The sequence below is a fragment of the Dryobates pubescens genome, chromosome 20 (assembly GCF_014839835.1).
Source record: "Dryobates pubescens isolate bDryPub1 chromosome 20, bDryPub1.pri, whole genome shotgun sequence".
In the NCBI taxonomy this organism is placed as follows: domain Eukaryota; kingdom Metazoa; phylum Chordata; class Aves; order Piciformes; family Picidae; genus Dryobates; species Dryobates pubescens.
Genome location: NC_071631.1, coordinates 19,333,218 through 19,357,486, shown reverse-complemented (window position 1 = coordinate 19,357,486; position 24,269 = coordinate 19,333,218). Strand labels below are relative to the sequence as shown.

The 24,269-nt window shown below is 56.5% G+C and overlaps 1 protein-coding gene across 1 annotated transcript in view; it reads left to right on the top strand.

Annotated features, from left to right (window-relative positions):
- Positions 1–10,265: 10,265 nt before the first annotated feature.
- PMP22 (peripheral myelin protein 22) overlaps positions 10,266–24,269 on the top strand; it is a 29,872-nt gene continuing 15,868 nt past the window's right edge. Inside the window, exons 1-3 of the mRNA XM_009902402.2 lie at positions 10,266–10,493; positions 11,403–11,503; positions 13,316–13,415. Coding sequence (XP_009900704.1) covers positions 11,426–11,503; positions 13,316–13,415 — 178 coding nt within the window. The 5' untranslated portion in view covers positions 10,266–10,493; positions 11,403–11,425. The remainder of the gene's footprint in view (positions 10,494–11,402; positions 11,504–13,315; positions 13,416–24,269) is intronic.

Sequence of the window (24,269 nt, the reverse complement as noted above, 5' to 3'; positions counted from 1 at the left end):
CTCTTGGGCTCTCTGGGATGTGTCCAGAGAAGAGCCACGGGGATGGGCAGGGGGCTGCAGCACCTCTCCTGGGAGGAGAGGCTGCCCATTGCCTTTCACCACATCAGTGCACTCATGGAAGGACTAGGCAGAAAAGAAGCCACAATGGATGTTAGCATAGCCAGCAGGGCCAGGGAAGGGATTCTGTCTCTTCCAACCTGGTCTATTCTATTCTATTCTATTCTATTCTATTCTATTCTATTCTATTCTATTCTATTCTATTCTATTCTATTCTATTCTATTCTATTCTATTCTATTCTATTCTATTCCATTCTATTCCATTCTATTCCATTCTATTCTATTAATTCTATTCTAATTCTATTTCCATTCCATTCCATTCCATTCCATTCTATTCTATTTCCATTCCATTCCATTCCATTCTATTCTATTCTATTCTATTCTATTCTATTCTATTCTATTCTATTCTATTCTATTCTATTCTATTCTATTCTATTCTATTCTATTCTATTCTATTCTATTCTATTCTATTTCCATTCCATTCCATTCCATTCTATTCTATTTCCATTCCATTCCATTCCATTCCATTCCATTCTATTCTATTCTATTTCCATTCCATTCCATTCCATTCCATTCTATTCTATTCTATTCTATTCTATTCTATTCTATTCTATTCTATTTCCTTTCTATTCTATTTCCTTTCTATTCTATTCTATTCCATTCTATTCCATTCTATTCTATTCTATTCTATTCTATTCTATTCTATTCTATTCTATTCTATTCTATTCTATTTCCATTCCATTCCATTCCATTCTATTCTTTTTCCATTCTATTCTATTCTATTCTATTCTAGTCTAGTCTAGTCTAGTCTAGTCTATTTCCATTCCATTCTATTCCATTCCATTCCATTCCATTCTATTCCATTCCATTCCATTCTATTCTATTCTATTCTATTCTATTCTATTCTATTCTATTCTATTCTATTCTATTCTATTCTATTCTATTCTATTCTATTCTATTCTATTCTATTTCCATTCCATTCCACTCCATGCTATTCTATTCTATTCTATTCTATTTCCATTCTATTTCCATTCTATTCTATTCTATTCTATTCTATTCTATTCTATTCTATTCTATTCTATTCTATTCTATTCTATTCTATTCCATTCCATTCCATTCCATTCCATTCCATTCCATTCCATTCCCCACCTGGAGCACTGTGTCCAGTTCTGGAGCCTCTGTGCCGGGAAGGATCTGGAGGTGCTGGAAGGTGTCCAGAGAAGGGCCAAGAGGATAAGCAGAGGGCTGGAGCTGCTCTGCTAGGAGGACAGACTGAGGGAGTTGGGGCTGTGCAGGCTGGAGAAGACTTCAAGGAGACCTAATTGTGGCCTTCCAGGATCTGAAGAAGGCTCCAAAAAAGCTGGGGAGGAACTTTTGAGGGTGTCAGGGAGTGATAGGACTGGGGGGGATGGAGCAAAACTAGAAATGGGGAGATTGAGACTGGCTGTGAGGAAGAAGTTGTTGCCCAGGAGGGTGGTGAGAGCCTGGCACAGGTTGCCCAGGGAGGTGGTGGAAGCCTCCTGCCTGGAGGTGTTTGCAGCCAAGCTGGATGTGGCTGTGAGCAGCCTGCTGCGGTGTGAGGTGTCCCTGCCCATGGCAGGGGGTTGGGACTGGCTGAGCCTTGAGGTCCCTTCCAGCCCTGACTATTCTGTGATTCCATGATTCTCTGGTCCTCCCTCTGCTTCAGTCCCACTCTTTTTGGTTTTGCCCCTCTCACAGTGTCCCCTCCACACAATCCCAGGACAGGAGCTGGCCCTGCCACAAAACTCTTCTAACATGGGGTTCCAGGAGGTGGCTTTGGGGTGAAATCCTGATAGACAATTGGCTTCTGGCAGGATCTCCTCCACAGGGGTGGGTTTGCCTCCCATGCCTGAGCTACTGGTGAATAAAGCTGCTTGGTTTGATCTCTGCAGGGTTAGTGTTGGGGTTGCAGCTTTCAGCCTCTATCTTTGATGTCTACCAGGTGCACTGAGAACACTCCTGCCTTCCCCCCAGTATCACCCTAGGCTGGGATTGAAGGGCTGGAGAGCAGCCCTGTGGAGAAGGACTTGGGGTGCTGGGGGGTGACAAGCTGGGGATGAGCTGGCACTGAGTGCTGCCAGCCCAGCCCCAGCCTGTCCTGGGCTGATCCCCAGCAGTGTGGGCAGCAGGGACAGGGAGGGGATTCTGCCCCCGCTGCTGTGCTCTGCTCAGACCTCCCCTGCAGTGCTGGGGCAGCTCTGGAGCCCTCAGCACAGTAGAGACATGGACCATGCCTGGAGCAGGGCCAGAGGAAGCCACAGCAATGCTGGCAGGGCTGGAAGCCCTCTGCTGTGAGGCCAGGCTGAGAGAGTTGGCCCTTGGGCAGCCTGGAGAGGAGAAGGCTCCAGGGAGACCTTCTGGTGGCCTTGCAGTGCTTCAAGGGCTGAGCAGAAAGCTGGGGACAGAGTTTTGAGCAGGGCCTGTGGGGACAGGACAAGGGGGGATGGTTTACAGCTCAAAGAGGGAGATTCAGAGTGGAGAGAAAGAAGAAATGTTTGGCCCTGAGGATGCTGAGAACCTGCCCCAGGCTGCCCAGAGAGGTGTGAGCTGCCCCATGGCTGGAAGCATTGCAGGTCAGGTTCGTTGGGGCTGTGAGCAGCCTGCATGGAGGTTGGGGATGTCCCTGCTGGCTGCCAGGGGTTGGACTGGATGAGCTTGGAAGGCCTCTCTAAACCAAGCCCAGCCTGGGATTCATTCACTCTGTGCCTTGGCTTTCCTACCATCGCAGCCTTCCCTTTCACAGCTCACTTCTGTGTTGTGTCCCCAGCATTACTCTGCCTTTATCTTCAGCCTGGAGATGGCCCTGCCTGCTTTTATTGCTGTTTATTGCTGGTTTACTGCAGCCTTTATCAGGCAAGTGGCTGGGAATGTTGGTTTGTGGGCATGCCTTTGCATCCCACAGTCGTATTCCCACCCTCCTGCAGCATCCCAACAAACCCTGCAGAGCTGGGTGTGTAACCTCCCTGTTTGCTGGCTGGGGGAGAGAAAACAAACCTGTGAAGCCAGGCCAGCACTGCTTGATGCAAGCTAAGCTCTCTGGCAGGCCAGGCTGCAGCTGGACAACTGAGGCCAGGCTGTCAGGAAGGTGTTTGAGAGAGGGGGTTCTGCCCCTCTGCTCTGCTCTGCGCTGGGGAGACCTCAGCTGCAGGGCTGTGTCCAGCTGTGGGACTCCCCAACACAAGAAGGACATGGACCTGGTGGAGGGGGTCCAGAGGAGGCCACAAAGATGATTAGAGGGCTGCAGAACCTCTGCTGTGGGGACAGGCTGAGAGAGTTGGGGCTGTTCAGCCCGGAGAAGAAAAAGCTCCAGGGGACACCTTAGAGCTGCATTTCAGCACATGAAGGGGACCCACAGGAAGGCTGGAGAGGGACTGTTGAGATGAGAGGGGATAGTATGATGGGGATGAGATAGGATCTCATAGGGGATAGGATAGAGAGGCAGTGGTTTGAAACTGGAGCAGGGCAGAGGTAGGTTGGACATCAGGAGGAAGCTCTGCACGATGAGGGTGGGGAAAGACTGGAAGAGGTTGCCCAGGGAGGCCACATTTAAGATCAGACTTCTGTGGCCCTGGGCAGCCTGCTCTAGCTGGAGATGCTCAGCTCTGGGGAGACCCCACCTGGAGTACTGCCTCCAGTTCTGGAGCCCCTATTACAAGAGGGATCTGGAGGTGCTGGAAGGTGCCCAGAGAAGGGCCACAAGGATGAGCAGAGGGCTGGAGCTGCTCTGCTATGAGGACAGACTGAGGGAGTTGGGGCTGTGCAGTCTGGAGAGGAGAAGGCTCTGAGGTGACCTCATTGTTGCCTTCCAGGATCTGAAGGGGGCTCCAAGAAGGCTGGGGAGGGACTGCTCAGGATCTCAGGTAGTGATAGGACTAGGGGGAATGGAATGAAGCTGGAGGTGGGGAGATTCAGGCTGGAGTTCTTCCCCATGAGAGTGGTGAAGCCCTGGAATGGGTAGTCCAGGGAGGTGGTTGGGGCCCTGTCCCTGGAGGTGTTTAAGCCCAGGCTGGATGAGGCTCTGGGCAGCCTGATCTAGTGTGGGGTGTCCCTGCCCATGGCAGGGGGGTTGGAACTAGATGATCCTTGTGGTCCCTTCCAACCCTGACTGATTCTATGATACTATGCTGACCTCGGGGGGGGGGGGGGTTGGACCAGCTGACCTTTGAGGGTCCCTTCCAACCTGATGCAAGCTGTGAGTCTGTGCTCAGAAAGAAGATTTGGGTGCTTCTGTTGTCTAAGAAACAACACTGAACGTCCTGGAGAGGTCTGGGAGGCCTTTGGGTGAGCTGCAAGCTCTCCAAAGCTCCTGTGAAGAGAATATTGCATAACTGACTCAGATTATTGTGCTCCAGGGAGAGAGAGAAATCCCAAAACAGCATCAAGCAGTCGGGGGGGTGGGGAAGGAAATAAATGAAAGGAGAAAACTTTGGCAAAATGCTAAGGAAAATGTGGGCAGTGTAGGAGCCTAGGAATGGTTGTGCTGGCTCTGACCAAAGCCCTGCAAGCTTCAGCCCCAGCCTCTGAAAGAGCCAACAGGATGATGCCCAGAGGAAAGCAGCAGAGCCAGGCAAGCCCTCTGTGCTACTTTCCCAGCTTCCAGCAGTTAGTATCTCAAGGACTTCCTGAGCTGCTGGGGCTGGCCTTCAGTTTCCTATCCCCCCCCCACCCCCCATGGATCTGTTTCACATGGGTTTGTTCCAGTTGTTCTTCGAGCCCCTGCAGACTCACAGCATCCTCTGTGTCCCTCAGCAGGGAGCTGCAGTGGATGGAGGTGGAGGGGTGAAATTCCCCCCACCTCCCCAACGCTTAACTTTGCCAGCCCAGCCCAGCTGGAAGCAAATGGAAGCTGTACTCACAGGCAGAACTACAAGCTACTATGGGATGCAATGAAGAGGTACAAAATCTACAGCATTTACAATAGAGGGAGGGATTTGCCACTAACAGACACCACAGGAAGCTACCAGCTTCTCCTTCCCTGCCTCCCCCTGGCCCCCCTGTGCAAAAGGAGGGACAGGAGAAAGGAGCAGAGAAGTTAATACCAAAAGAATGCAGCTGAGGTCAAGCAGAAGTGAAAGAGGAGAGGGAGAGGAGAGGGAGAGCAGAGGGGAGAGGTTTGGAGAGGAGGGGAGAGGTTTGGAGAGGAAGGGAGGGGAGGGGAGAGGAGGGGAGGGGAGGGGAGAGGAGAGGTTCGGTTTGGAGAGGTTCGGTGAGGAGAGGAGAGGAGAGGTTCAGAGAGGAGAGGTTCAGAGAGGAGAGGAGAGGAGAGGTTCAGAGAGGAGAGGAGAGGAGAGGAGAGGAGAGGAGAGGAGAGGAGAGGAGAGGAGAGGAGAGGAGAGGTTCAGAGAGGTTCGGAGAGGAGAGGAGAGGTTCGGAGAGGAGAGGAGAGGTTCGGAGAGGAGAGGAGAGGAGAGGAGAGGAGAGGAGAGGAGAGGAGAGGAGAGGAGAGGAGAGGAGAGGAGAGGAGAGGAGAGGAGAGCCATGCCCAGTGCACACAGAATCATGGAATTGTCAGGGCTGGAAGGGACCTCAAGACTCAGCCAGTTCCAACCCCCCTGCCATGGGCAGGGACACCTCACACTGCAGCAGGTTGCTCACAGCCACATCCAGCCTGGCTGCAAACACCTCCAGGCAGGAGGCTTCCACCACCTCCCTGGGCAACCTGTGCCAGGCTCTCACCTCCCTCATGGGCAACAACTTCTTCCTCACATCCAATCTGAATCTCCCCACTTCTAGTTTTGCTCCATCCCCCCCAGTCCTATCACTCCCTGACAGCCTCAAAAGTCCCTCCCCAGCTTTCTTGGAGCCCCCTTCAGATGCTGGAAGGCCTTGTGCTGGGGAAAGGGGAAGTTTTCTCAAGGTGAGAGCTCTTCCCAGTCCTTTGGCTGGCAATACTCTGCTAGCTGTTTGCAGGGCACTGTTGATGCCCTACAAAATGCCAGTCAGACCAACTGTTGCTCTCCACCTTGCCCCAGCTGCACAGCTGCCTGAAACCAGGAATTTTCCCTTTGTTGTTCTGTTCCCAGCCCTTGGTGAGCTGTGGGCTCACTGGTGGCAGAGCAGGCTCCTGCCCCTTCCCCTTTGCATTTCAGCTCCTCCATTGCTATGGTCTCAGGGTGGGGAACAGGAAGCCAGTCCCTAAAACATTGATGACAGAGCAAAGTCTTGGGGTCAGACAAGTTCATGCACAAAAAGCCACATGAAGCAAATCTTGGCCTTTTGTGTGGTTTGAAGATGTGTGGTTCAAGAGTGGGGTTTGTTTGCCTGGCCTGGAGAAGGGGATGCTGGAGGTGGGTGTGGGCCAGTGGTGCCTGAGCTCATAATGTGCTGCTCCAGGTGATGCTGTAGATCAGTGACAGGAGGGAGCAAAGTCACAGAACCCCAGCATGGTGGGGTAGGAAGGGACCTCTGGGGATCACCCAGTCCAGCCCCCTGCTCCAGCAGGGCACCCCCAGCAGCTTGCCCAGGAGCACAGTGCCCAGCTGGGCTTGGAAGCTCTCCACACCAGGAGACTCCACAACCTCTCTGGGCAGCCTGCTCCAGGCCTCCAGCACCCTCACAACAAACAACTTTCTCCTCCTGCTCAGCTGGAAGCTCCTGGGTTCCACTTTGTGCCCACTGCCCCTTGTGCTGTCCCTGGGCACCACTGAGCAGAGCCTGGCCCCAGCCTCTTGCCCCCCACAGCTCCTTTAGCTCTTGCTGAGCATTGCTCAGCTGCCCTCTGGGGCTGCTCTTCTGCAGGCTCTCAGCCCCAGGGCTCTCAGCCTTTGCTCCTCCCAGAGCTGCTCCAGGTCCCCTCAGCAGCTTTGTAGCCTCCCCTGGACTCTCTCCAGTGGTTCCCTGTCTTTCTCTCTCCTTTCCAGCTGTGTCTTCACTAGGACAGAGTAGATGGGGAGGAGAACCTCCCTTGGACCTCCTAAGTCCTCAGAGTCCATCACTGCCTTGTCTGATTAGCATCTGTGTCCCTGAACTTGACATAAACCCCACTCCTCCTGCTGAACTCTCATTATTTTGCTCTAGTCTGAAGTGACCCCATGGAATGGATTCCAAGCAAGAAATCCAGAGTTAATCCAACCCAGCAATCTGCCTGTACTCCCAGCACAGCCTGTGGTGAATCCTGTTTGGCCACAGAACGTTTGAGGGATTTGCTGTGGTGCCTGGGTTTGTGTAGGTGGTGACTACCACACTCATATGGAGACCCAGGTGGGGCAGCTGGGCAGTTTTTGAGCCCCTTGGTGGCATTGCCTTGGGTGCTGTGTCCAGTTCTGGGCCCCTCAGTTTAAGAAGGACATTGAGAGACTTGAAGGTGTCCAGAGAAGGGCAACAAGGCTGGGGAGGGGTCTGGAGCACAGCCCTGTGAGGAGAGGCTGAGGGAGCTGGGGTTGCTTAGCCTGGAGAAGAGGAGGCTCAGGGGAGACCTTCTTGCTCTCTCCAACTCCCTGAAGGGAGGTTGTAGCCAGGTGGGGGTTGGTCTCTTCTCCCAGGCACCCAGCCCCAGAACAAGAGGACACAGTCTCAAGCTGCACCAGGGGAGGTTTAGGCTCGAGGTAAGGAGAAAGCTCTTCCCAGAAAGAGTAATTTGCCATTGGGATGTGCTGCCCAGGGAGGTGGTGGAGTCCCCATCCCTGGAGGTGTTCAAGAGGGGATTGGATGTGGCACTTGGTGCCATGGTTTAGTAGTCATGGGATGTTTGGTGATAGGTTGGACTTGATGATCCTTGAGGTCTTTTCCAACCTTGTTGATTGTATGATCAGCATCACTGCTGCAACAGCACATGCTCAGCAGGTGTGCTTCCAAAGCCAGGATCCTGGGTTCAGTCTTCGGCTCCTCACTCCAAGAAGGACATTGAGGAGCTGGAGCAGGTCCAGAGAAGGGCAATGAAGCTGGGGAAGGGTCTGGAGAACAGGGCTGGGGAGGAGCAGCTGAGGGAAAGGGGATTGGTCAGTCTGGAGAAGAGGAGGCTGCGGGGAGACCTCATTGCTCTATGCAACTGCCTGGAAGGAGGCTGGAGTGAGGTGGGGGTTGGTCTCTTGTCCCTTTTATCAGGTGACAGGAGAGGAAATGGCCTGAAACTGTGCCAGGGGAGGGCTAGGCTGGAGATGAGGAAAATTGTCTTTGCTGCAAGAGTGGACAGGGATTGGAAGAGGCTGCCCAGGGAGGTGGTGGAGTCCCCAGCCCTGGAGGTGTTCCAGAAATGTGTGGCCATGGCACCTGGGGACAGGGTTTAGTGGCCGTGGTGGTGCTGGGCTGAAGGCTGAACTCGATCAGCTTGGAGGTGTTTTCCAGCTGAAACAGTTCTGTGATTCCAGACACATTCTTTGAACAGTTTATCCAGAGAGAGAGCAGCTGAGGTCTCAGCCCTACAAACCTGAACCGGCAGACGATCTCTAGCAGCAAGCTCAGGTCCCAGCCCTTGGGGGACAAGACCCTTCTGGCTCCGCGCCTTGGCAGCCCCGAGCGTGGGGGCCGATTCTGCTCCGAAAGCAGCGCCGGCGCTCAGCCCGGGGAGCCAGAACAGCCCAAAATAGCCTCATTAGCCAGGAATGTCCTGACGGAGGTCCAGATGTTGCGGTCCCCCGGGGCTCGCAGTCACGGATGGCACCGGCTGCCAGCAGCACGTGCGGCAGCGGCCTCCCAGCCCCGCACGGCCGGAGGAGGGGGCGAGGATGGCACCCCGTGGAAGCGGGCCGGGCACGAAGCGGGGCTGGAGCTGCCGGGGCAGCGGCTTGGCTCAGCGGCAGCCCCGTGGGGGCGTGCAGGCATGTCCTGAAACAGGAGCTTGGGCACGCCGTGAGGCTGGGGGCCTCCTTTCAGCTGCTGGCCCGTCTCCCTCTGCCCGACCCCCACGGAGAGCTCCGAGCTCCCACTTGCTGGCTAAGGCCCGTGATGGGACCCCTTGGAGCAGAGCAGAGCCCGTGCTGCAGGGAACATGCCTGTTCCTGCCAGGAGGAAGGAGCCAAGCACGCTCCTCTCCCTCTTTTCTCCCAAGATTTACAGCTTTGGTGGCTGGATGCCCAGCTCCACAACAAAGCAGGAGTAGTCTGGAGCTGGCGCACGAAGAGGGGAAGAGGGTGGTTTGGAGGGGCTGGAGATAATGCTTCAGGACTCCCAGGAGGGTGCTGGTCTCCTGGTGGGGACCGTGGAGGGGGTGGGGGAAGGCGTGCGAGGTGTGTTTCGACAGATCAGCTGCGGCTGAGCGGCGAGTGGAGGCTGCTGTACCCTCCAGCACCTGAGTCCTCTTCCAGCACTTTGGAAACTCTCGCTCCCCATTTAGTGAGAAGTTGCTCGGTTCCACAGAAGTTGGCTTCCAAGGGCTAAAACATCCCGCTCCAGCCCAGGAGCTGGAATCACTTTGTCACTGCAGGAGCAAATGGTGACAGTGTCACTTTCCTGGACACGGCCACGCCGTGTGAATCAGAGGTGACATTTCCCTTGACTTCAGCACCGCCAGGAGCTCCTTCCCCACATCCGATCCCATGGATTCCTGGCCATCCCCAGCCGCCTCCAGGGCGAGGAGCCGCAGCAGAGCTCTGTGTCCCCTGGTCGCTGATGATGTCCCCCTCCCCACGCACCCCTGGAAGAGCAGAGCTCCCTGCTAGCACACACACACACAAACACACACAGAGATAAGGAGTTTCTTATCTCCTCAGGAGAAGACCCGGCAGGCGTGGGACAGGGGCTGGATCCTGCCCAGGGCTCATCCTGGCTTCCCACAGCCCCTCACCCACTGCATCCTCTGATCCAGCACATGGCACCCACCCCATGCCCAGTCCCCCTCCGTGGGAACTCCATGCCGGGGAGTCCTCACTGGGGGTCCAGAGTAGCAGGGAGACAGCCAGGTCAGGAGGTATCCCCCCAGAATCTCCCCACTGCCCAGCGGGAGAGGCTGTGCCTGCGTGTGTAAGATGGGAACGGGGATGGGAATGTCCCTGGCAGGGCATGGGGATGGGGATGGGGGTGAGAGCGGTGGGGGGAATGGGGATGTCCCAGGCAGAGGCTGGGGATGGGAATGGGAGGCGGATGGGAATGGGGATGTCCCTGGCGGGGAACGGGGAGGGGAGTGGGGAATATGGGTGGGGATGGGAATGTCCCTGGCAAGGGATGGGAGTGGAGATGGGGACGAGGAACAGGGGATGGGGGGATGGCGAAAAAAAGTATAGGGAGTGGAGACTCGGGCAAGAGGCTGAGACGCGGATGGGACAGACAGTGACTCGCAGCCAGCTGCGGGAGGGGGAAGGAGAGGCGTGCCGGAGCCGGGGCGCTGCCGCATTTATAGGAGGAGCGGCCGGGGGGCCCTCCCTGTCCCGCAGACGCAAGCGGGGCGGTGGCCCCGGTTAAAGGGGAAACTTGACAGCGCCGCTCCGTTCCCGCTGCCCGCTCCCGCTGCCCGCTGCCGCTGCCCTCGGCTCCGCCGCGACGTGAGTACGGCCAGGGCTGGGGACGGGCACGGGGCCGGGAGGCTGCTGCGGGGCAGGGGGACAGCGCTGCCGGCGCCTCCGGGGAAGGGAGCGCAGGGGGAGGAGATGAACTGGAAGGACCTTCCGAGGTCCCCAAGGGAGAAGGGCTGGGAAGAATCCCCCCATCCTCCTCTGGGGGCCCTTTAGGCAAAGGGGATCAGGGCGATTCTTTCCTCTTTCTTCGACGGTCCCGAGGGGAGAGAGGCTGGGGAAAGCCTTCCCCCCCACCAACTCCTCCCCGGAGCAGAGGGTCCAAGAGAGGGTCTGCTGGGGGTGCCGAGGAGACATGGACCGTGGAGCCCCCTGGAGAAGAGGGAGTGTGTGTGTTCCCCTCCCCGGGGGTCTCCAGGGAAGAGGGACCGGTGAAAGCCTCCCCTGGGCAGAGGGGCTGAGAGGGTCACCCTCCCGGTGGTCCTATGTGTGTGTGGGGAGGGGAACCCTACCTCCTCCCAGGAGAGGGGCCGAGGTAGTCCGTCGGGTGTGGGAGCCCTTGGGAGAGGGACTGGAGCCCCAACTCTCAAAAGTGAGAGGCTGGGGGTGAGGGGAACCCTCCCCTCCCCCCCCCCCCGAGGGTCTCCGGGGAGAGGGAGTTGGGAAGCCCCCTTCGGTGAGAGGTCTTGGGGGAGCATGCTCGGAGGAAGAGCTCGGGGGGCTGTCCGGGAGTAGGTCCAAGCAGAAGTCTCGGACCACCCCCTCCCCCGCGCCGAGGTCCATTGGCGGGGCCGAAGGAAGGAGCCGGGCGCTGCCCGAGCATCCCCCGGGGCCGGGCGGGTCCCTACCACCGGCCGAGCGCCTCCTGCTGCCCCCGGGGCTGGGCCTCCCGGACGGACAGACAGACACACCCAGCAGCATCCCTCTCTCCCCTTCCAGTTCTGCTCTCCACCACCGCCAAGATGCTGCTTTTGCTGCTGGGGATCATCGTGCTCCATGTCACCGTGCTGGTGCTCCTCTTCGTCTCCACCGTCGTCAGCGTAAGTCCAGACCTTCCTCGGGCACCGGGGGACCCGGGGGCACCACCGGGGTGGGGGCACTGTGGCGTGGCAAGACCAGGAGCTGCCGTTTTCAGCCGTACTTTATTTTCCAGCCTGGCTTTTAGCAGGAAACCTTTGACTTGCCCACTGCTGGTCTCACTGGTTTGGGAGTGCTTGGCACCAAAAGCTCCTCCTGTGCTGGGGCTGTCAGGAGTGCCCGGTGGGTCACTTGGTCTGTGTGCTGCAGCAGGTGCTCAGGACACCCCTGACAGAAGCAAGGAGAAGGCTGGGGGATCCCATCAGCATCATCCTCACCCTGATTCGCATCAGGGAGCAGCCCTACAGCACCCAAACCACCCTCTGTGGGGCTGGCACTGCACCAGAGCACCCAAACCACCCTCTCTGGGGCTGGCACTGCACCAGAGCACCCAAACCACCCTCTGTGGGGCTGGCACTGCATTCAAGCACCCAAACCACCCTCTGTGGGGCTGGCACTGCACCAGAGCACCCAAACCACCCTTTGTGGGGCTGACACTGCACCAGAGCACCCAAACCACCCTCTGTGGGGCTGGCACTGCACCAGAGCACCCAAACCACCCTCTGTAGGGCTGACACTACACCAGAGCACCCAAACCACCCTCTGTGGGGCTGGCACTGCACCAGAGCACCCAAACCACCCTCTGTGGGGCTGGCACTGCATTCAAGCACCCAAACCACCCTCTGTAGGGCTGACACTACACCAGAGCACCCAAACCACCCTCTGTGGGGCTGGCACTGCACCAGAGCACCCAAACCACCCTCTGTGGGGCTGGCACTGCACTAGAGCAGCTCCACCTTCTAAGGGGCTCCAGCCCACAGGACCAGTGCAGCCAGTTTGAGCCAAGCCCTGGTGAACAGGGCAGGTTTGGCCACTGGCTCCTCAGCACCAGCAGCCCTGCCCTGCATCTCTTGCTCCACTGGGCTGTGAATTGGGCACAGCCTCTCTCTCTCTCCCTCCCAGCCCAGATGAGGCATTTTGAAGGCTTTGAGCTCTGGAAGCAGCAGGAAGGGCTTGGATGGCTGGAGAAAGGCTTCCAGCACTGTTCCAGGTCCTGAGCCCAGTGAACACGTCAGCAGCTTTGGGAAGGGGGTTGATCTGCTTTGCAGGCAGCAGCGTTGTGGGGCTGCTGAGCTCCAGGCTGGGCTTACCAGGGCCTTCTTTCCTGGTTTTTTTCCTCCCCCCTTCCTTTTCCCTCCCTTCTTTCCTTTTATCCCCACCCCCCTTTTTTCCCCCCCTTCTTTTTTTCCCTTTCCTTATTTTTTTGGTTGGTTTTGTTCTCAAATGGTCTTTAGTTTTATTTTGGGTGTAGAAGACGTTACCACAACCTTCCGAGACAGGGGGGGGTTGGGGGGGGGGGGGGGGGCGGGGTGGAACCATTCAACTATCCCGGCCCGGAACCATTCAACTATCCCGGCCCGGCAGCGGGAGAGGAGGCTGGAGGGGGCAGGAAGCTCTGTGTGTGTCCCACTCCCCCCCCGCGCTGGGACCTGCTCCCTGCTCAAAGAGGATAAAGAGCTTCTGTTTTGGGGCCGTTGAGGTGGAAGCAGCAAAAGAAACAGGCAGCTATCAGTAGTGACCTTCCAGACCTCTTTCTGAAGCAAAAGATGTGCCTGGGAGCGCCCTGCCGAGCCCGTGCCTGCTGGTACCCGCTGGGGCTGCTGGGTGGCAAAGCCTCGGGGGGGAGGGGAGAGGGCTGGGGGTTGGGGGGGGGGTATGGTGGCTGCCTGAGCCTCCTGCCAGGGCTCTGCTCACCGTTCTGCCTCTCCTTGCAGCAATGGCTGGTGAATGGCAACGGGCACACGGCAGACCTCTGGCAGAACTGCTCCATGGGCGAGGATAACATCCAGCACTGCCTGGCATCGTCCTCCAACGGTGAGTGCTTGGTGGGGGGGGGGGCGCATCAGGGCTGCTGCTGCTGCTGCTGCTCCCCACTTTGATCTCCCTCCCCAGACAGAGGGAATTAAGAGGGTTTTGGCTTTGCAGGTTGGTTGTGGTTCTCTCTTGCATCCCCTCTGAAGTTGTTGCCTCCCGTCTCTTCGCCTTGCCCCCTCTGCTCTGTGCCAGGATGGGGGCAGGGTGCTGCCCTGCCTTCCCAGGGCTGGTGCAGCGGTGGAGGGATTGCTTCCCTGCCCTGCTAACTGCCTCTGAAGCTGCAGTGGGGCTCAGCCCCACTGCTCTGCCCTGCTGTGGGGCAGCTCCCGGTGGCACCGTGGCAGCCTGTTTGGCACAGCCCCAGCACAGTGATCTTTGGTGACCTCCTGTTCCTGGCCCCCTCGGATCACACTTGGATGTACAGCCACGGGGCAGCCCTTGCAGCGGAGTGTGCAGTGCTGGGAGGGGAGAGGCCGCTTGCAGCAGCTCTCCTCCTTGCTGTGGTTGTGAGGGTGTCTGAAGCTGTGGTGCCCCGAGGCCACCTTGGCCCCCTTGGCCCCTGTGTTTTGATGCAGTGCCAGGCTGAGTTTTGGGGCACCACTCCTCGCCCTGTGGTTTGCTGCTGAGCAGCACGTGTGGGATGTGCTGTGTGCTCAGTTTTTTCCTCAACAACCCTCCCTGCACATCCTGGGAGGAGGGGAGGGACTGAGCAGCCACCTTTGGACCAAGCTGGGTGAAGGATGATGTCCACTGAGTGACACCACCCAGTGAGCTGTGTGCTGAGGTCAGCAGGGAGGAGCTGCTTCCTAAGACACCGTGACACAGAGTTTCCAGGGCCCCCAGGGGCACTAAATATGTGCTCAGGGAGCCGGGCAAGCCCGTGCCTCAGTTTCCCCAGAAGGCAGGGCTCCCAGCAGAGGTGCTGTGCCCACCAGCTGTTTCCAGTTAGCCTTGGGTTTTTCCTTTTCCCTGGAAACAGTGTGATCCCCAGTGAAACCAGCTGTGAGTCATGCAGATGTCACTGGGAGCACAGCCACCCTGAGATGGAAACGTGGCCCTGCCAAGGAGCAAAGCCATGGCACGTGGGCTTGGCAAGGGGAGAAGGGTCACAGGGGAGAGCACTCAGTGCTTTCTAAGGGGCTGGTGGTGATGGAGACTGTCAGAGGGGTTTGGGCATTCAGGTCACCCTGATGCCCAGCCTGCTGGGGGCAAAACACTGGTGGTAACCCCATGGAGGGAGGTGGATGCTGCTGTTCCCTCTCCCTCTCTTTTGGGCTGGAAGTGGTGGGAAGCTGGACAAGCTGACCAGGACAGGGATCATCCCTCTCTGCTGGGCTCTGGTGAGGCAGAGGTGTGTTACTGAGGGACATGGATTAGCACCAGACCTTGTTGAGCTAGAGAATGGTTGGACTTGATGAGCTTAAAGGTCTTTTCCAAGCAAGACTGCATAGCCAGCAGGGCCAGGGAGGTGATTCTCCCCCTCTGGTCTGCTCTGCTGAGACCACAGCTGGAGCACTGTGTCCAGTTCTGGAGCCTCTGTGCCAGGAAGGATCTGGAGATGCTGGAATGGGTCCAGAGAAGGGCCACGAGGATGAGCAGAGGGCTGGAGCTGCTCTGCTATGAGGACAGACTGAGAGAGTTGGGGCTGTGCAGTCTGGAGAGGAGAAGGCTCTGAGGAGACCTCATTGTGGCCTTCCAGGATCTGAAGGAGGCTCCAAGAAAGCTGGGGAGGGACTTTTGAGGGTGTCAGGGAGTGATAGGACTGGGGGGGGAATGGGAAAAAAATATAAATAACAATTCAGTTTGGATGTGAGGAAGAAGTTGTTCCCCAGGAGGGTGGTGAGAGCCTGGCACAGGTTGCCCAGGGAGGTGGTGGAAGCCTCACCCCTGGAGGTTTTTGCAGTGGCTGTGAGCAACCTGCTGGAGTGTGAGGAGTCCCTGCCCAAGGCAGGGGGGTTGGAACTGCCTGGTCCCTTCCAAGCCTGACGATCCTGTGATCCTGTGATTCTGTGTTACCCTGCATGGGCTCCGCTCCGGTCTGGCTGGGAGTGAAGCCAGCAGCACCGGCAGCACCGCGGGGCTCTGCTGACGCCTGGTGGTGTCCGGCTCGGCCGGGAAGCTGCTGGCTCCTATCCCAGGCCGGGATCCTTCTGGAGCCGTGTCCTTCATCAGCAGTTGGCTGGGGTTGGCTATCTGCAGCGTAGGCAGCCTGCTTCAGGGCCATTCATGCGTGCTCCGCATCTGCTGACCTTGTCGCTTGGAAATCAAAAGGCAGCGACTGCCCCTCCCAGAGTGCCAAAGCTGAGGGCTCCAAAGCACACACCCCCCCAGATCTTTTGCTTTTCAAACCTGCATGGCTTGTTTGCCTGTTTGTTTGGTTTTCTGGATGTTTGCAGGAGGCTCTGTGCTCAGGGAGCTCTCAGTGTCCACAGTGTGGCTGGGATGGTTTCCTCCACACCTGACTTGTCCTGCTGGGGGGTTCGAGTCTCTGTTGCCCTGCTGCTCAGGGTGGGGAGCTTCCCTCTGGATCTTTCACAGTGATTCTGGAGCACCTCTCCTATGAGGACAGACTGAGGGAGTTGGGGCTGTTCAGTCTGGAGAAGAGAAGGCTCCCAGGAGATCTAATTGTGGCCTTCCAGGATCTGCAGGGGGCTACAGGAAAGCTGGGGAGGGACTTTTGAGGCTGTCAGGGAGGGATAGGACTAGGGGGAATGGAACAAAAATAGAAGTGGGGAGATTGAGATTGGCTGTGAGGAAGAAGTTGTTCCCTGCAAGGGTGGTGAGAGCCTGGCACAGGTTGCCCAGGGAGGTGGTGGAAGCCTCCTGCCTGGAGGTGTTTGCAGCCAGGCTGGATGTGGCTGTGAGCAACCTGCTGCAGTGTGAGGTGTCCCTGCCCATGGCAGGGGAGTTGGAACTGGCTGATCCTGGCTGATCTTGGCTGATCCTTGAGGTCACTTCCAGCCCTGGCAGTTCTATGATTCAGTGATTCTTTCACCATTAAAGGGACTGCAGTCAAGATGGCCCTGCTAGAAACGCTGTGGAGCAGCTGAGTTGGGTTGATGAGGTGCCCCAGTGGGCTGCTCTTGGAGTAGAGGTGTGTGTGGTGCTCAGATCTTGAAGAGCTCTCTGCCAGCTCCTAATTACATGAAGGCTTTGCTTTGGCATCAGGAGAAGGGAGTTTTGCTTGGGCAAAAGCTTCTCCCCTACCCACTCTGCAGCCAGGGTCACAGGATCACAGGATGTCAGGGGTTGGAAAGGGCCCAAAGAGATCACAGAGTCCAACCCCCCAGTCCAACAGCCTAAGGGTCTGGGAGCAGTGCTGCTCAGGACTACTTTTCAGCTGGTGGGACCCACCCTGTGGAACCCAGAGTTCCCTGGTGCTGAGGGAACACAGCTTCCAAAGGCGTTTTCCAGGTTATTGGTTTGTAAAAGCAGGATTAGTGTGCAGCATCCTCTCCAGCGGCTCTTTGCACTCTCCCATCTCTGAGCACCTTGCTGGGGCGCCCTCAACCTTCACCCTCACCCTAACTCTTGCCTTAGCCCTGACTCCCCCCCTGTGCTGCTGGAGGAGCTGATGGCAGCCACTGTTTGGCGTGCTGGTGGGGGACACAGGGCAAGGATGCCGTGGCGGGGCCACCCCCAAGGCTCACGCTCGTCTTCTGCCCGGTCCTTGTTGTGCTCCTCAAGCTCCCTTTGCTAGGAGCGTGCTGACTTTCAACCCCCCTGGCAGATCCTACAGCAGATACCACAAACGGCCCTGCCTTCAGTCTCCCTGCAAACAGGCTGTGCTGGGCTGTGGCAAGCTTTGAGAGGCTGTTTCTCTGTGCCCCTGCCAAGGCCGGTGCTTAACGGTTAATTGCAGAGCGCAGAGGGCTGCTCGGGGCTACGAGGGAGAGATCCTCCTTCAGGAATCTTGGCAGGATGTGGGCTTTATGCAGAGGCAGGGTTTGTTTTTCCCTTCTGGCCATCGCAGAGGCTGCTGGAGTGTGGTGATTTCCTCCTCTCTTTTTGTGAAGGGGGGGCTGCTTGGTACTCGGGAGATGTGGAATGAGGTAGGGCTGGGCCGTGGACTCATGGAGCTCTGAAGGCTGGAAGAGACCTTTGAGATCCTCAAGACCAGCTGCTCACCCACAGCACATAACCCCACCCCTGCTGCTAAGCCACTGCCACCAAACCGAGTCCCTCAGCACCACATCCATGTGGCTTTTAAATCCCTCCAGGGATGGGGACTCCACCACCTCCCTGGGCAGCCTGGGACAGTGCCTGAGAACCCTTGCTGGGAAGGGATTGTTCCTAATATCCAACCTGAACCTTCCCTGCAACAACTTGAGAACCTCTCCTCTTGGCTGTCACTGCTTGCATGTGAGAAATGACCAAACCCCACCTCATTCCAGCCTCCTTTGAGGTAGCTGTAGAGGGCCTCCCCTCAGCCTCCTCTTCTGAGGGCTAGACACCACCAGTTCCCTCAGCTGTTCCTCATAGGAACTGTGTTTGAGGTCCTTCACCAGCTTGATTGCTCTTCTTTGGACAAGCTCCAGCACCTCTGTGTCCTTGTTGGAGTGAGCTTTGTGTTTTCAGCACAGATGGAGGCTTGGGGGGGGCTTTGCCATAGAACCAGGGTGGTGAGTTTGTTGTGCTGAGATGCTCCTCATGGCCTTAGCATAGAACCATGGAATTGTCAGGGTTGGAAGGGACCTCAAGGCTCAGCCAGTTCCAACCCCCCTGCCATGGGCAGGGACACCTCACACTGCAGCAGGTTGCTCACAGCCACATCCAGCCTGACTGCAAACACCTCCAGGCAGGAGGCTTCCACCACCTCCTTGGGCAACCTGTGCCAGGCTCTCACCACCCTCCTGGGCAACTTCTTCCTCACATCCAATCTCAATCTCCCCATTTCTAGTTTTGCTCCATCCCCCCCAGTCCTATCACTCCCTGACACCCTCAAAAGTCCCTCCCCAGCTTTCTTGGAGCCCCCTGCAGATCCTGGAAGGCCACCAGAAGGTCTCCTTGGAGCCTTCTCCTCTCCAGACTGAACAACCCCAACTCCCTCAGTCTGTCCTCACAGCAGAGCAGCTCCAGCCCTCTACTCATCCTCATGGCCCTTCTCTGGACACCTTCCAGCACTTCCAGATCCATCCTGGAAGAGAGGCTCCAGAACTGGCCCCAGAGCTCCAGCTGTGGTCTCAGCAGAGTGGAGCAGAGGGGCAGAATCCCCTCCCTGGCCCTGCTGGCCACACTTCTGCTGCAGCCCAGGCTCTGCTTGGCTCTCTGGGCTGCAAGTGCTCACTGCTGGCTCAGGTTGAGCTTCTCATCCACCATGGTGAGGGTGGCTGAGCCTCCTGTCACCCACTGGACTGCAGAGAGACCCTTCTGTTTAGATGGCTGTTGTGAGGATGCCCAATGTGAAGCTGAACTTGCTGAAACCAGGTGCTTGTGTTTAACTCTGGGGCAGGTTTGGGTCCATGCTCCTCATCTTACAGATTATCCTGTGGGGATGGAGAGGGACTTTGTACAAGGGCATGGGGTGGAGGGATGAGGGGAAATGGTTTCAAACTGGAAGCAGCTGGATTTAACTTAGACATTAGGAAGGAATTCTTCCTCATGAGGGTAGTGAGGTGCTGGAACAGGTTGCCCAGAGAAGCTGTGCAGGCTCCAACCCAGGTTAGATGGAGCCTTGAGCAACCTGCTCTAGTGGCAAGTGTCTCTGCCCATGGCAGGGAGGTTGGAACTAGATGATGTTTAAGGTCCCTTCCAATCCATTCTGTCCTTTCTATGATTCTATAATCAGAGAATCACAGAATTAACCATGCTGGGAAAGACCTTCATGATCATCAAGCCCAACCTATCAAAAGGGGTAGATTCAGATTGGATGCTAGGAAGAAGTTGTTCCCCAGGAGGGTGGTGAGAGCCTGGCACAGGTTGCCCAGGGAGGTGGTGGAAGCCTCCTGCCTGGAGGTGTTTGCAGCCAGGCTGGATGTGGCTGTGAGCAACCTGCTGTGGTGTGAGGTGTCCCTGCCCATGGCAGGGGCGTTGGAACTGGCTGAGCCTTGAGGACCCTTCCAACCCTGACAGTTCTGTGATTCTATGATTCTTTCATCATTAAAGGGACTGCAGTCAAGATGGCCCTGCTAGAAATGCTGTGGAGCAGCTGAGTTGGGTTGATAAGGTGCCCCACTGGGCAGCTCTTGGAGTAGAGGTGTGTGTGGTGCTCAGATCTTGAAGAGCTCTCTGCCAGCTCCTAATTACATGAAGGCTTTGCTTTGGCAAAGGTCCCTTCCAACCCTAACACTTCTATGATTCTATGATCACCCAACACCATCTAATCAACTAAACCATGGCACTAAATGGCACTATTTGAAACACTTTCAGGGCTGGTGACTCCACCACCTCCCTGGGCAGCCCATCCCAATGGCCAATCACTCTCTCTGGGAAAAGTTTCTTCCTAGCATGCAGCACTCAGCCCAAGGCTTGCCCCACAGGACTGCCAGAGCCCGGCTTCACGGGCCACTAGCAGGCTGTGCTCACAGGATGGAGGCTGAGCTCCCACCTCCCACATTCCCCTTGGCAAGGCTTGAAGGTCCTGTGGATGTGAGGGCTGGATGGTCCTGATGGGAGCAGGCACCAGGAGGGAGGAGGAAAGAGCAGGTCGGGGGCTGCTTGCTGCCCACACCTTCACCTTTGACAGCCGCCTGCTTGTTGCTTTGATTCCTGCCTCTGCTTCTCAGAGAAAGGCTTTTTTTTTGCCTTGCTTTTTTTCTTTCCCCCCTTTTCCAAGAGGAGGGGAAACTATGGAAAAAATGTTGCAATCTTTGCTTCTCTTGCACTGTCAGACATTCCTGGAAAAGACTTATCTGAAGAATTCAGCTCCGAGTCCCAGAACTGTGTGCGTCGGCTCGGCCGGGAGCCAGCCCCAGCTGTGCGCTGCGGCTGCAGGCAGGGGAACCAGAGAGCCACAGAGTCAAGCAGGCTGGAAAAGACCTCAGAGATCAGCAAGTCCAACCTGTCACCCAACACCATCTAATCAGCTAAACCATGGCACCAAGTGCCTCAGCCAGGCTCTTCTTAAACACCTCCAGGGATGGGGACTCCACCACCTCCCTGGGCAGCACATCCCAATGGGCAATCTCTCTTGCTGGGAAGAACTTCTTCCTCACCTCCAGCCTGAACCTCCCCTGGCACAGCTTGAGACTGTGTCCTCTTGTTCTGGGGCTGGGTGTCTGGGAGTAGAGACCAACCCCCACCTGGCTACAACCTCCTTTCAGGGAGTTGGAGAGAGCAAGAAGGTCTCCCCTGAGCCTCCTCTTCTGCAGGCTAAGCAACCCCAGCTCCCTCAGCCTCTCCTCACAGGACTGTGCTCCAGACCCCTCCCCAGCCTCATTGCCCTTCTCTGGACACCTTCAAGTGTCTCAATGTCCTTAAACTGAGGAGCCCAGAACTGGACACAAGACTCAAGGTGTGGCCTGAGCAGTGCTGAGCACAGGGCAGAATGACCTCCCTGCTCCTGCTGGCCACACTGTTCCTGATGCAGGCCAGGATGCCATTGGCCTTCTTGGCCCCCTGGGCACACTGCTGGCTCATGTTCAGCTGCTGTCAACCAGCACCCCCCTGAGCCTCCTCTTCTCCAGGCTAAGCAACCCCAGCTCCCTCAGCCTCTCATGCAGATGGACCTCAGCTGCTCAAGTGCGCTCCAGTATATTCCACCCCAAACTTCCAGACAGTGATATTTGTTTAGTTTTTTTCCCCCCTCAAAAAAAGGCCTTTTCTCTCCCCAACTGATTTATTTTTTTCCCCTGCTCTTCTTCTGGCTTTGGTAGGGATGACCTCTCTGGAGTTGCTGGAACATGTCCAGAGAAGGGCAACAAGGCTGGGGAGGGGTCTGGAGCACAGCCCTGTGAGGAGAGGCTGAGGGAGCTGGGGTTGCTTAGCCTGGAGAAGAGGAGGCTCAGGGGAGACCTTCTTGCTCTCTCCAACTGCCTGAAGGGAGGTTGTAGCCAGGTGGGGGTTGGTCTCTTCTCCCAGGCAGCCAGCACCAGAACAAGAGGACACAGTCTCCAGCTGTGCCAGGGGAGGTTCAGGCTGGAGGTGATGAAGAAGTTCTTCCCAGAAAGAGAAATTGGCCTTTGGAATGTGCTGCTCAGGGAGGTGGTGGAGTCCCCATCCCTGGAGGTGGCTGAGGCACTTGGTGCCATGGTTTAGTTGGTTAGATGGTGTTGGGTGATAGGTTGGACTTGATGGTCTCCAAAGTCTTTTCCAACCTGGTTAGTTCTGTATCCCTACATCCTTAGTCTGGTGAAGAGAAGGTTGAGAGGGGATCTTATTAATGTCTCTAAAATATCTGAGGGGTGGGTGTCAAGAGGAAGGGGACAGGCTCTTGTCAGTGGCACCCAGGAACAGGACAAGGACAATCATAGAATCATGGAATGTTAGGGGTTGGAAGGGACCTTCAGAGATCACTGAGTCCAACTCCCCTGCCGGAGCAGGGTCACCCAGGGTAGTCTGCACAGGAATGCTGTGGCTATAAGGTAGAACACAGGGAGTTCCACCTTCAGCATGAGGAGAAACTCCTTTGGTGTGAGGGTGCTGGAGCCCTGGAGCTGGCTGCCCAGAGAGCTTGTGGAGTCTCCTTCTGTGGAGACTTTCAAAGCCATCCTTGCCTGGCCTGGCCTAGGTGATCCTGCCTTGGCAGGGGGGTTGGAGCTGAGGTCCCTTCTAACCCCTAACATTCTGTGATCCTGTAACTTCAGGAGACATGCTTCCTGGTGTCTTCTTACCACTTCTCCTGTCCCTGCTCTGTGCTTTCTGCATTCTGAGGCTTGTTCACAGGCAGGCTGGTGGCTTTTGGCTGTTTTAAAGGGTCAAGAAAGCCCCCAGCCGTGGGAACGGTGCAGGCTGCCAATCCATGTGATTACCAAGTGCTGAGAGTGCTGCAACGCTGCTGATTTGCTGGTGTGATGGCCACAAGCAAAGCCCAGGTGCAGAGATCTGCCCTGGACCACCTGAGCGGGCAGGATGGGGCCTCCCATTTATAGGGCAGGCACTGGGAAAGTGCCTGGACCGTGCCTCAAATCCTGGGCTCAGTTTTGGGCCCCTCGTTACAAGAAGGACCTTGAGGTGCTGGAGTCCTGAGAAGGGCAATGAAGCTGGGGAAGGGAGTGGAGAGCAAGTCTTGTGAGGAGCAGCTGAGGGAACTGGGCTCGTTCAGCTGAGGGGAAACCTCACTCCCTACACCCTCCTTGAAGGGTGAAGCCAGGTGGGGGTTGGTATCTTCTCCCAGCAAGGGACAAGGTGAGAGGAAATGGCCAGAAGCTGCCCAGGGGAGGTTCAGGTTGGATATTAGAAGAAACTTCTTCCCTGAAAGGGCTCTCAAAGACTGGCCCAGGCTGCCCAGGGAGGTGGTTGAATCCTCATCCCTGGAGGTGTTTCAGAGAGGCAGAGACGTGGTGCTGAGGGCCATGGTTTAGCAGCAGCCTTGGCAGGGGTTAGGGAATGGTTGGACTGGGTGACCTTGAAGGGCTTTTCTAACCCAAACAATTTGATGATTGGTTGCTGGATGCTGGAGGTACCTTCTGCCCTGGCCCACAGCAGCCTGCCATGTCTGCAGGCACAGCACTGCCTCAGCTTTTGCTTCATTTCTTCTGGGGGGCTTGCAGACCAGCAAGAAATGATCTGTGTTGGAGGATGCCGGAGCAGTAAGGTCATGGTTTGGGTGGCAGCACCCAGCCTTTGTATACTCGAGGTTCTAGCTATCAGCTGGCCCCATTCAGCTGGTGGGCCACATGTGTACACATATCCCCTAATCTGGGGGCTTCTCTGGTCCTTCAGGGTCTTTGGGATTTGCATCAGGGGAGGAATGAGCCAGCTTTCAACCTCATTCGTTCCTGGAGCTAGGATATCACTTGTCAGTAATGGGAGGTAACCCTGGCTTAACTTGAGCTGGGCTGATCCCCCCTCTGCCAGCTTGTGGGTGACTGCAGCTTGCACCTTAGTGGTCTAAGGGTATTCTAGGAGAATGTTTTGTGCTTCAGATCAGTTTCTGCCATAACCATGCTGTTAGGAAAGGGACTTCCTCTGCTTAAAACAAGGTTTTGTTTTCCTTGCTCTTCTTACAAAGAGCATCTGATAGAGAGAGGTAGGAAACCAAGGCTCTTTTCCCTGCTCCAGAGCTCCTTGGCTCCTCTACTTCTGCATAAAGGGAGGGTCAAGTCAAACTTCCCTGCTTGGTGGAGGGCTATGGCCCATGAGAGAGGAGCAAAAGGGAAGGAGGAGGCAGCAAACCTGTGGGTAAAGTATGACTGCAAACCCAGAAGAACAGCTGGAGGAGTCTACTGCAGAGCCCAGTGCTGGAAAACTTCTTAATCCAAGGTTCATTTGGCTTTGATGAGACTCTTGGCTGTCCCTGTGGCCACAGGCTGAGTGTACCCCTGTGACAGAGGCTCACAGAGCACTGGAGCAGGCTGCCCAGGGAGGTTGTGGAGTCTCCTTCTCTGAAGACTTTCAAGCCCCATCTGGACGTGTTCCTGTGCAACCTGTGCTGGATTCTATGGTCCTGCTCTGGCAGAGGGGGTTGGACTTGGTGACCTTGGGAGATTCCTTCCAGCCCCTCACATCCTGTGAGCCTGTGACGTGCCTATGGGTCAGGGCACCACTGCTCCCCATCCCTGCTCCTGCTGCCTGGACTTGAAATGAGTCAGAGTTGGTAGCTGAGCCCTTTGGAGGACCTGAGCCCGAAATGAAAGCACCTCAGCTCACTCTCACACCCAAGCCAAAAGGAGGTCAGAGCTACCACATCAAGGGTCCTGAAGAGGAACTGCCTTGGGCACTGTGGAGCTCATGGAAAGTATTTTTCAGCCTTGG